General features: G+C 43.3%; 1 protein-coding gene across 1 annotated transcript in view; it reads left to right on the forward strand.

Moving 5' to 3' along the window:
* Positions 1 to 386: 386 nt before the first annotated feature.
* LOC107111397 (contactin-5-like) overlaps positions 387 to 13208 on the forward strand; it is a gene marked incomplete at its 3' end in the record, with an annotated part of 38144 nt that continues 25322 nt past the window's right edge. Inside the window, exon 1 of the mRNA XM_015412362.1 lies at positions 387 to 484. Coding sequence (XP_015267848.1) covers positions 387 to 484 — 98 coding nt within the window. The remainder of the gene's footprint in view (positions 485 to 13208) is intronic.

Below are 13208 nucleotides of genomic sequence, written 5' to 3' on the forward strand. Positions count from 1 at the left end.
AAGTTTTAAATTGAGATTTTTATGTTTATGAATGTAGTTTTTATTGGGGGGGGGATATACATACAAAATGCTAAGGCTTACCCAGCTCACAGCATGCAAGTCAATTGTGAGTGCCACCCTTTGAAAATACCGGTTTGGAGCATACACCGTAAGAATTAATCCTCTTTAAAAAAAATAAAATGTTGATCCGCTATTACTGAAAAAAATCTATCTTTTTTAGGTGGTGTCCAGGATTTGATCCTAATCATAATGATTTCCTTCCGTAATGAACTTCATTGCTATCTACATGTTTAACAGCTTTGTCGTCACTGCTTTGACAATAAGTTTTCTACAACTCAAAACCAGCAATGACATGTATTTTATTTTATTTTTAATTCCCAGCTGTGATGGGGGAATATGAGCCGAAAATTGAAGTCCATTTTCCTTACACAGTCACAGCCGCAAAGGGATCTACCATTAGGATGGAGTGCTTTGCGCTTGGAAAGTAAGTACACATTATTCAATCATTTGGCACCATTGGTTATTATAATATTACACATTTCATTGGGGGTCCTCATTTCAGTTTTGCAACAACAGCAAAATCCCCTTCCTTGATCCTTATGCAAACTTTTTATAAAGCAGCTATTATGGGAATTGTGTAAGCAGGCCATTATTCTATACCAACAGTGCAATCCTATGCAGAGTTGCTCTAGACTAAGCCCACTGATTTCAGTGACCTGAGACTAGAGTATCTCTGCACAGGATTGCCCCGTTAGTCAGTTAAAGTTTACAAATTATGTCAAGACAGGACCTGGTAAGATAGATGTGATAACAAGTCTAATTGGTAGTGATATTGCACTACGAGTGTCCTTGTATGAGTGCCAGTTCCTTCTAGCTAGTCTTAATAGCAATGCAGGATCAGCCAGTAAAGTCTCTGTTGCCTTCAGGTAAAATGGGCTTCTAAAATGGAATTTGATCAACCAGCTGGGTCTCAAGATAATCATTTGTATTTCAGTTTGTTTTTTTTTAAGTCTGGTTGGTATGTTTAAAATTTGTTGTCAATAATGAATAACTGGAAAAACAGATTATGGGAACAGTTTCTCCTAGAAAAACATTGCCTCATAGAACGCTGTGTTCTCCACCGGTAGCCATCTACGCACATTTCAAGCCATTTGGTTTCCAGTGGTCGCATACTTGTCTAATGGGGATTTCCTCCCCAGTAATCATTATTATCAAGACCTTTTGTATTTTTGAAGCCTCTGCTAGGTGACGCTTCATGACGCTTCAATTTGTCCTGATTCTTCTCCAGCCTATTGCCGAATATCCGTTCCATTTTATGCAAATGTTTATTTTTGTATCGTACTGAAAATAATAATAATTTAATTTTTTATAAATGTTTTGGTTTGGTTGTTTCTTGTAAGTCCTGACCTGGATAGCCTAGGCTAGCTTGATCTCATTAGATCTCAGAAGCTAAGCAGGGCTGGCCCTGGTTAGCACTTGGATGGGAGACTACCAAGGAAGTCCAAGGTCATGATGCAGAGGAAGGCAAGGGCAAACCACCTCTGAACCTCTCTTGCCTTGAAAACCCCATGAAGGGTCATAAGTCAGCTGTGACTTGACTGCAAAATAAAAACAACCTTTCTTGTAACTCATCTCAGGTCCTTTGGGAGAAATATGGCGTAGGACACCATCAATCAATCAGTGTTAAGCCGTGTTGTATAGGAGAAGGATCTCCTGCAACAGTCTTGCTCATTGCCCTACAGGTCCAGCTTTTTGAAAGCTTTCCATTAAATGTAGCCATGCTATGAGATGGAAAACAGGGTGTTTGCAGGGGGAAGGGTTGTGGCTCAGTGTTAAAGTGCTGGCTTTACATCTGAAAGGTCCCAGGTTCAATCCCTGGCATCTCCAGTGAAAAAGATCAGGCAGGAGGTTATATGATAGATCTCTGTGCTTGACACCCTGGGCCGGGTTGAGAGATTCCTTGATATTTGGGGGCTGATTCCAGGGACAGTAGAATTTGGGGAAGGAAGGGAACTTGACAGGGATGCAATGCCATATGGTCTACTCTCCAAAGCTGCCATTTTCCTCAAGGAAACTGATCTCTGTAGTCTGGAGATCAGTTGAGATTCTGGGAGATCTCCAGCCCCCCACCTGGAGGTTGGCAGCCCTAAACCCTGGAGAGTCACGGCCAGTCTGAGTAAACGATACTTTCAGTGCTCTGACTCAGCAGAAGGCAACATCATGCACTTAAACTTTGGTGCAGAACCAAGTCATTCAAGTGTTGCATGGAATGAACTCACCAGGAACTAACAAGGCTGGCTATGGAGAAAGTTGGAACTTAAATGTGTGCCAGTGGAGCCAACTGCAAGCCGGTGCCCTACCAAAGCACATCCTAGTGGTCTTTTCTAGCATCTTGTTCCTCACCCAGTGGGGAGCCTGCTCAGCAATCCATTAATTCTCCCATGGAGAAGCCATTAGAAGTCAATGGAAGCCATTCACTTCCATGGGAGAAAGTAAAACTACAATTATTATGAGTGCTTTGCTAACGTCTTAATCACATATCACCTTCTACTGAAGTATCTTGCTAAACTTTTTTTGCATGTTATGTATATTATCAAAAACATAGCAAAACCACACTGATGTTTACTGCATATCTGACACCAGTGTACACTAGTATTATTGTGGGAGGGGGGATTTCTTTTCCCCAAATTCACTTTTTTTCTATTTTAAAAGAGAGATTTCTCTTTGATTTCTGTTTGAAGGGGAATCAGTGCACCCTTCGGTAACTTCAGCCCTTGGCACCTGTTTTATGTTACCACAGCAGGGTGCTCTAAGAGGATGATAGGAAGGCTTGGACTGACACTGCTTGCCTCTGACCATCTACAGAGTGAAATTCTGAAACTTCCTGCCCCTCCTCGGCTCAGATTTTTTTTAAATCAAAACAGAATTAATTAGAAATTGACTCCAGATTCCTAAAACAGAGGAAAAGAAACAGATTATTGGATTCCGGGAAGAAATTAGGTAAAATGGAATTAAGAAAGTTTCTCTTAATAATCCTAGTGTACACTTCTCTGAATAACCCTAGTGTACACTTGCAGTAGCTACCAAGAAAAAACGTATGTCTGGACACTTTAGTCTGCAACCCTGAAGTCTGCTGATATATTGGTGGTGGTGGAAAGTACCATCAAGTAAAAGCTGATTTATGGCAACCCCGTAGGGTTTTCAAGGCAAAACGGGTTCAGAGGTGCTTAGTCATGCCTGCCTCCACATTATGACCCTGGTAGTTCTTGGTGGTCTCCCATCCAAATACTAGCCAGGGCCAGTCCTGCTTAGCTTCCAAGATCTGATGACTTCAGGCTAGCCTGGGCTATCCAGGTCAGGGTGCTGATATATGACATTATTACATTTTAATTTCACACTTCTGCTAAGGAGTTCAGGGCAGAACACATAATGTATCAGCAAACCTGTGTGGTAGGCTATACTGAAATATAGTGATCAGTCCAGGCTGAGTTTCATGGCAGAGAAGGAATCTGAATTAGGGAAGGGAACAAAGCAGCACATGAACTAAAGTTTTCATGAATTTTGGCCAGTTCATGGTTTCCAAAGCGATGTTCATGAACTAAAGATCCACCATGAACTTCCATGAATTTTAAGGCAATTTGTGGCAGTCCATAAAGAGTGGGAAGAAGGGTTTAAATGGCTCCAAGCCATTTAAACCCCTGCTTTAAGCTCTTCACAAAAAACAGCTGAGCTGTTTGGTTTAAATGGCTCAGAGCCATTTAAACCCTTGTTTTCTGATCCCTGCCAAAAGCAGTGATTCTTTTGTGTTTCTCTTAGACCTAAAAGAATCATGAAAGGCATACATCCAATGGTTCTTCCACTAAAAAATAAGAGACCTCCCAGAAGGTCTTGAAATATTACACAGGTCTCTGGTGCAATCTCTCATTTTTGGGAGGACATGGCAGAGCCCAAGAAATTAGATCTTTCTTCACTTCTACCAGGTACTCGATTGGCCTGGCATCTCCAAGCAGCAGTGGAACCTCTACCAGGCCTTGATAGGTCATCTTCTGTCACTGGCCTTGACTACTCCACTATACTATATTGGTTGTCTTTGTCCAACTGTCTTTGTCCAACTAAAATGCAGTTGTGAAATACCACTTAATCCCTCTGTTCCATTGGCAATCAGATGAAGTATCATATTAATGACTGATTTTATTCTTAAGTGTATTAATTAAGCTTCATAGGTAGGGTTGTTATCTTCCAGGAAAGACATGGAGTTCTCCTGGAATTGCAACTGATCTCCAGACATCAGAGATCAGTTTCCCTGAAGGAAATGGCAGGTTCACAGGGTAGTCTTCTGTGTGGTCCCCCCCCTCATTTTGTGGGTATGTGCATGTGTGTTTCCATGGCTGGAAATCATGGCAACCTCTGGAAATCATGGCAACCTCTGGCGACTCGTACTGGGATATGGAAGACATTCAGAGAAGTGCTTAATAGCCTACCTCTGCCTCCTGGCCTTGGTATTCTTTGGAAGTCTCCTATCCAAATACTTGCCAGAGTAGGCCCTGCTTAGCTTTTGAGATCTGACAAGATCGGGCTTGCCTGGGTTATCCAAGTCAGGGTCACAGGGTAATCTTTATGGAATCACATCCTTACTGGGCGCCTTCCCCTCCCCAAACTCCATTCTCCGCCCAGGAATTTTCCAAGGTGGAGTTGGGGACCCCAGTGGTCGATGTAGTGAATTATATAAACAGGGGCTTATTTTGTGGGTGTGCGTGTGTGCGTGGGTGTGTCCATGCCTGGAAATCATGGCAACCTCTGGTGACTCCTACTGGGACATGAGAGACATTCAGAGAAGTGCTTAATAGCCTACCTCTGCCTCCTGGCCTTGGTATTCTTTGGAAGTCTCCCATCCAAATACTTGCCAGAGTAGGCCCTGCTTAGCTTTTGAGATCTGACAAGATCGGGCTTACCTGGGTTATCCAAGTCAGGGTCACGGGGTAATCTTTATGGAATCACATCCTCACTGGGCGCCTTTTCCTCCCCAAACTCCATTCTCCGCCTCCATATCTCCAGGAATTACCCAAGGTGGAGTTGGGAACCCCAGTGGTAGATGTAGTGAATTATATAAACAGGGGCTTATTTTTGAGTAAACATCTACAAGGGTGGGTTCTGCCTTGATAACAATAATAATACAACACAAATCTCTGACCAATTTGCACACATTTGTCTGGCCTTTTCCTTGCTCAATTTAATAAAAAATAATCTGAATTTGTATGTGATGAATGGGCTGTGCCATTGGATTTACCATGGTCCCAGATTAGTGCACGACTTTTTAGAGGCTTGTTGAAATTCATAAGCTCCCCAAAAAGCACATAACAAACACAGAGGATGTCCATTCATCACATGCAAAACTTTTAATGAAAGCAGTCTATCCTGTTTGCAAATATGGAAAATCCATACCTTCGAGTTGCCTTCTTCATAGTCATCCCAGGATGGAGATGGTGAGTTAGCAACGTTAGATCACTAAATCAATAAATATTTCATTGCTCCTAAATGGGGAAATTGATAAACCAGTAAGGGAGAAAGAGATGAAATGCCTTGCAGTGGTTATGAAATTGTGCAACATTATCTGGATTTATATTCCATCGTATTCCAAAGGCATGGGGTGGGTAGCAACACATTAAAACATAAAATGTAGAAATATGAATTATATTAAATCCAAACAGCCCTTTATCTGCCTTTTCTTGATCACCTAACTTCTAGCCTGAAATTGGAAGGGCAAAAGCATAAATTCATAGGGAATGGGTGTTTTGTCAATATAAAATATGCTCAGTGAAAAAGTACTCTACACAGCCTAAGGCAGTAAGAATCAGGACCATATTAAGTGTTGTTTTTTTCCCAGAGGAAGGCTAGGCAGGGTTACATTCTTCTAAGCAAATTGATTTCAGTAGACTTAGAAAGGTTTAACTCTGCTTATGGTCAGCTCTTCCTACATTTGAATGATCTGTTGAAACACTTAATCTCATGCTATGTTATAACCAATGCTCCCTGTAAACTGTGGAGTCTTGTGAGCAAAAATTCTACTTTGTGAGCTACTGGCATTAAAGTTGTGAGTGAGTGATCTGGCTACTGCATAAATTAGTTTGCTCTGAAGCCGTCCTTCCTGAGCTAAAACAAAAATGTGTGAGCCGGAGGCTAAAAAACTGTGAGCTAGCTCACACTAACTCAGCTTAGAGGGAACACTGGTTATAACATTCCATATTGGGACTAACCGCGTAATCCTAAACAGAGTTCCACTCTTCTAAATCCATTCATGTTAATGTGCTTAGTAAGGTGTGACTCTGCTCAGGATTGGTCTGTGAGGGATGTAATTATCTTTTGACCAAACTGTACCATAGAGTGAATTTTGAGCCCAGGGGCACCTTAAAGACCAACAAAGGTTTATTCAAGGTATGAGCTTTCACATGCACACACACTTCTTCAGATACAATGAAACTGAAATTGAAATAATGGAATTTCTATTTCCATTTCATTGTATCTGAGGAAGTGTGTGTGCAACACAAAAGCTCATACCTTGAATAAAATTTTGTTGATTTTAAAGGCACCACTGGACTCAAATTTGTTCTACTGCTTCAGACCAACACGCCTACCCACCTGGATCTACTGTAGAGTGTTATCAGAAATTTAAAATAACAAGTAAAAATGATGATCGTTCAGAGAATAATAATAATAAGAAGAAGAAGAAAGCCATTTTAATATCTTTATTATGACAAGTGCCAATTTTTAAAGCTAACATAATTCATTAATATTTGTATATCGTCATGATTCTTGTAGCTTATTCCTACCACAGTGACCTTTTATAAAATTCCATCCTTTATCATCTTTATTTCTCATGGTTCAGTATGGCTGGGAAATAGCCCTGTGAATAAGGTGAGGCAAATACCAAATGCCTTGCCCTTAGAGAGATGGTAGTTCCCTCAAGTCACAGCAAACATATGGGAAGCCCACAGCATTTTCAAGGCAAGAGAAGTTCAGAGGTTGTTTGCCATTGCCTGCCTATGTGTAACAACTCTGGACTTCTTTGGTGGTCTCTCGTCCAAATACTAATCAGGGCTGACAGCTTAGCTTCTGAGATCTGCTGAGGTCAAACCACTCTGGGCTATCCAGGTAAAGGCCAGGTCCTAATAGTCTTTGCCTTTTCTGTTACAAGCAAACAAATAAATAAAAACAATAAAAAGTCCCAGTTCACATAATTAAGGTTGTACTGCTTTCCCCTTCAGGACTTGGCAGAGCCCCACCCCCCAAAAGGTGCCGGTACTCAGTACAGATGAGTACCACCACAAAAAAAGCCCCACTTATAGTTATAAGCCACCATCTCTTAGGCTGTGGTCAGATGTGCACTTTGATCCGATATCGTTGCTGTTGCTTGGTAGATTCAAAATGTATGTTCAGACAGCAACTTTTGAATTTGCAATTTACACTTGAATCCTTTATTCCGTGTCTCATGAACCTGGATCTTTTCCTATTTGCACAATTTATTTATATGAATTTCAAGATTAGTATTGAGATTGTTTTGTGTGTTATTGCTGATTATGTAAATAATTTGTAAGCATTATATTTGGTGTCTTTGAGTATTTTGGAGGTTTAATTATATGGAGGATTTTTCCTTTTTTTGTATTCACTTCATCTGTGTATCTCACTTTTGTTGCGGACTACATATCCCAGCAGCCTCCTCCGGCAATCCCATTGGCCACCAGCTGCCACCATTCTGCTAGGAGTTTGAAGGGCTGCTTCCCATGAGCACTTATGTGCATGCTCAAAAGACAAATGGTTAAATTAACTGCCCAGCCACCCCACTCTGTGGCTGTCATGTCTGATCAATCAAGCATGCAATGAAAGCACATTGAAGTGGTTTAACGGAGGAAGTCTGATTAAAACTCTCAGTTACAAAAAAACCCTGGATCAATTAGAATCAAGGCCACACCAGATCAAACTGCACATCTGACCGCAGCCTTAGCCTTTTAGCTACTATACTACGCTAGCCAACAAGGTGGCAATCGCTTCTCTGAGCCCCAAGTGAGACCAAGGAACAGAAATGTGAGGGCTGGGTTTCTTTGGTGGAGTGTGGCCTACCCTGTATGGTTCCACTCTAAACCTGCTATCAATAAGGTCAAGCAAACAAAATCCAGTTTCCTGTGCTCTCATGTATCTGTAACAGCACCTTGGTCTGAAGAGATTAGCAGGTAATTTTTTGTGGCAGCACCATAACCACCTGCTACTACTGTATAGATTAGGGGCTAGGGTTTGTGTGTGTGTGTTTGCCCTCTAGCTGCTAAGTGCTAACCTAATGTGTTTTATGATTAGAACCAAGGGAACAGAGGGGGTCGTGGCTCAATAGCAGAGTATCTGTGTTGCCTGCAAGAGGTCCCAGCTTCAATCCCTGGCATTAAAAAGGATTGGGTAGGAGGTAATGTGAAAGACCTCTAGTTGTGTCCCTGAAGAGCCACTGCTAAACGGAGTAGACAATACAGACCTTTAAAAGGGGGAGGAGCTATGGGCCTGTGGAAGAGCCACTGCTTTGCATGCAGAAAGTCCCAGGTTCAATCCCCCAGCATCGCCAGTTAAAAAGGACTCAGAAGTAGGTGATGTGAAAGACCTCAGTCTGAGTCCCAGGAGAATTGCTGCCAGTCAGAGTAGAAAATATTGATTCTGATGGACCAAGGGTCTCATTCAGTATAGGTCAGCTTCATGCATGTCTCTCTCTTCACAGAGCAATGGCATCTTGGTGAGTGTATTTCGGTGTTGCAATAAAACAAGATTATGCTGGGATGTGCAAGAACTTTGCTTTGTGTGCTTGGTGCGCAGCATAGTCCTCCCTTCTTGGAAGGCATGCTTGCAAGCCCATCAGTAAGCCACATTTGTAGGAATGCTTGAACACCAGCTAGTTCCTCTCACTTCTTTTTCGCCAGTGGTGCCCAGCAAGCCAATTAATCAACAGGCTGTTTGCCACCTGGGGGATCAGCTGAGAGCCAGTTTCCAGTCTCATCTTGGGGCAGGTTTTTTTCTGTACTCAGCAGTTTTTTAGGGATTGGGGATCAGGAGAACTCCTAGCCAGTCAGCTGGAGGTTCTTCTGATCTCCCATTCTAGAAATTTTGGTGTAGTGGTTAGGTGCATGGACTCTAATCTGGGAGAACTGGGTTTGATTCCCCACTCCTCTCCATGCAGCTGCTGGTGTGACCTTGGGTCAGTCACAATTCTCTCAGAGCTGTTCTGGAAAGAGCAGATCTTGAGAGAGCTCTCCCAGCCTCACCTACCTCACAGGGTGTCTGTTGTGGGGAGGGGAAGGGAAAGGAGATTTTAAGCTGCTCTGAGACTCCTTTGAGTAGTGAAGGGCGGGGTATAAATCCAATCTCCTCCTCCTCCTTCTTCCAGATTTGCTAAGATGCAGTAAAATGGGATGGTGGTGGTTATCACCTTGGATATCAGGGAAGAGAAACAAGCTCTTTCCCCTCTCCCATTGGCAACTGCTGTGTAGTTAGTTTGCTTAAGGAGCATGGTCAAAACCCAACTCCCAGCTGATTCCCTCAACCAGCTAGCTTCTGATAAATATGCTGCTGCAAACTAGTTCAGTGGCCTTTCAGGTTGCTCAGTGCAATCCAAATATATCCCTGATTGGCTCACAGTCTGATTGTGAGCGTTGAACAAGGTAAATTTGAACATAGCATGAGTTCCTTGAGAAATTCACAGCATCTGAACAGGTTTGTGCTTAAAGTTGGCCAATTTTGGTATTTGAGTGAATCAGCTACAACCAACCATCATGTGAAAAGGAAGTTGTCAAATATTGGCTGCGGTCACACGGAGCATTAGCCACGCTAGAGCGATGGAAGACAGGTGGAGTTTCCGGGCGCGATCTCACCGGCGCATCTGGGAAGCGTAGCACTTCCGTGGCTCAACTGAGGCTTCCCGCCGAAAACACGCAGCAAAAAACTAGTACCTCGGAGGTACTAGTTTCCGGTAACTGCGAGGCAAGGGCAGGCGTCTGATCGCGTTTCCGGAGGCATCCGGCGCCCGCCCATGTCCCCTTGCGAAAAAGGTTTTTTTTCCCCACATCTCCGTGGATGCGCACAAGCACCTAACGGAGCATGCGCAGTCGTGGTGTACACGAAAAAAACCACATCCAGTTTGCCGCACCGCACGCTTCTTTTTTGCGCGCGGAATTGTTTTGCGATCAGCACCTCTCCCTTCCCACGGAACCTCCACGGTACCTCAACGGGAGGTGACGTCTGATCTATTTACCATGCGTTAGTTTGCCCCGGGGCAAACTGCCACGCGTCCCCCCCCCGCAGTTTCCTGCCCGTATGAGCGGGGCCATAGTAGAAAATCAAGAGCCCCATCATTTTGTCACCCCCATCAGGTGAAGAGAAATTAAGGCTGATAGTTAATATTTTAATTAGATTATGTACAAGCTCCCAGTGTGCATAAAAAGAAAAACACTTCTGTTGTCAAGAGACAGAAAGGTATCTTTTTTTACTAATAGTAGAACCAGCAGATATGTTAGTGCTTGCAGTCTTTATCTCTCTCTCCCAGCCATCAGGACACAATCAGGCCAGCCTTGCCCAAACTGCATTTTGGACTTGATTCTGTAAAAATTAGATGAATGACATTTCAGGGTTCATCTAACACCTGGAGGCTACCGGAGGAAGTAAACAAGTATGACTTTCCTTCTCCTTTTAGGTTCTCATCTCATACTGCGTTTCCTTTTCTGCCTTAATAGCATTTACAACTGTTTCTGTTGTTACATTTTGCAGAGTAATCATCTAGAAACAGAATCTCTTTATTGTTCAGCGTTTTAGTGGGGGGGCCGGGAGGAATAAAATAAACAAATGCTGGCTATCAGTAAATTTCCAAATGGTATTTGCTGCAGGGCTTTCTCTTTCTCTCCCTCACTCTGTTTTCCTTGTGATTTTGGCTCAAGCCATCTCAAATGGCTTATGCTCCATTGTAATTGTGAGAATGACAAATATTCCCTAGAGGCTTTCTTGTGGTAGGCAATTGGCAAGCATGCCCTAAAAAGAGTCTGGGCTTTTAGTTACAGATTAATGATTTATTAATAGTGTTTATTTGGAGCTGCCAATCACCACAGGCTTCTGGAATGAGACACTGGGAGCGAAGAACGCACCCTATGTGCCAGTCAAACTTGGGTCATGTGGTTTGGCCCCTTGACTGGCGCTCTGAAGACATCCTGAAGAAAGGAAAATTCTAGTGAAGGATGGCTTGTCCACACGAAAGTGTGTCTCTCTTTCCCCACTATCACGATTATTTATTTATTGCATCTACTGGCTACATTCTCTGTCACCGAAAGCACCAGAAACCGATATAACACATTTAAAATAACTGTCAAACAAAACGAACAAACAAAACCACCCATCAAGGCAGCATCTCAGATATGTGCAAAAAAGTAGCTTACACCAAATATGCCCCAAAGCACTTCAGAACAGTGAGTAAGAAACATTCACCCTTCAAATGTAAATATGTCTTCTCCTGTTCACAAAATGCCACTATGAAACTCTGTGGGAAGTGTGTTTGATCTCTTTGATGTTTCTGTCTTCTCCCTGGGACATATTTTCTTTCTCTTACCCTTTTATCCTGCACTTCCTCCAGGGGGGCATACATGGTTTTCCTCTCTTTCAATTCATCCTCACAGCAACCCCTTGTGAGGTAAGTAAGAGAGAGAAAGGGAGGGAGGAGGAGGAGAAGGAGAAGGGTTGGTTTTATACCCCGCCCTTCACTACCTGAAGGAGTCTCAAAGTGGCTTACAATCTCATTCCCTTCCTCTTCCCACAACAGATGCCCTGTGAGGTAGGTGGGGCTGAGAGAACTTTGACTGACCCAAGGCCACCCAGCTGGCTTCATGTGGAGGAGTGGAGAATCAAACCTGGTTCTCCAGGTTAGAGTCTGCCGTTCTTAACCACTATACCAAACTGGCTCTTGGGGGGGGGGGTCACCTCATGAGCTTGATAGCTGGGATTTGAACTTCAGTCTTCCTGGTCCGATTCCAGCCCTCTAACCACTACACCACACTGGCTCTCCACAACGTAGATGCCACACAGAGAGTGCTGGAACTTGGTATCTTTACCAGTTTCTCCTTTACAAAAGACAAGACACAGAGCAGAAAAATGGAAGAAGGAAGAATAGGAGGAGTTTAGGGTAATAGGGATGCTTCCAATATTCTCCTCATATACACTTCCTCACTTTTGGAATTCCTAATTATCTGGCTTGTTTATAAAGCAGAACTGAGGCTCTGGGAATCCTCCAATTTTTATTTCCTTCCAAATACTGACCAGGCCCAAGCTCGTTTTGCCACAGTTTTCAGGTCCTCCAGTTGATTCTCCAGTACAATAATGCACTCATGCCTTTGAGAAAACTCCACAAAACCAAGCAACTTTGATGTGATCTTAAACACTTTTCCCTCAAGGTTCTTTTCATGTGGCATTTTACTGATAGACAGAACTTTGGAAGGATAAATAATTTGAGTAAAATTTCCACAGACTCATGGATCTGGAATGACAAGGTCAAAACAGCTCTATTTTCAATTTCCATTTCCCCCTGTGGTCTATAAGCTTCCATTTGGGGATGGATTGGGTTGATGAATAGGGTTGCCATTCCCCCGACGGGGACAGGGGTTTACTCACTTTTGGAACCCCCAATCTGCCGCTTCCAAGCTGGCCGGCAGGGGAAGCCCTACCCCCAAAGAGCCCCATCCACACCAATGTGCCCAGCATGGTGATGTCACCCGGAGGTGATGTCATCATGCAGGGCACATTGCAGGGGGAGGCTGCTCTAGCATTTGAGAAAAACTCTATGGTTACTATAGAGTTTTCCCTCAAATGCTAGAGTGTCACCCCACAACATGCCCTGAGTGATGACGTCACTTCCGGGTGATGTCATTGTGGCTTACACGCTTCACGTGTACACTGAAAGCTCCAGGATGAGGAGAGGGACCCCACACACACACTGGTAGCCAGGTAAGACCTGGCAACTCTATTGGTGAAGGATAGGAAGGCACTGAGGAGAGTGACTAGCAGATACACCATCCAATCAGAAAATGTAGGCCTTGTTTGCATGATATAGCGTAATCTTTTATTGCCATTTCTGTGTTCAGCATTTCATCCAATCACATTGTTGGCTCACTGGCTTTGGGGCAGTTTTCATTCTGTATACATTG

This window comes from Gekko japonicus, unplaced genomic scaffold (assembly GCF_001447785.1).
Source record: "Gekko japonicus isolate JY-2015 unplaced genomic scaffold, Gekko_japonicus_V1.1 scaffold4448, whole genome shotgun sequence".
Taxonomy (NCBI): Eukaryota; Metazoa; Chordata; class Lepidosauria; order Squamata; family Gekkonidae; genus Gekko; species Gekko japonicus.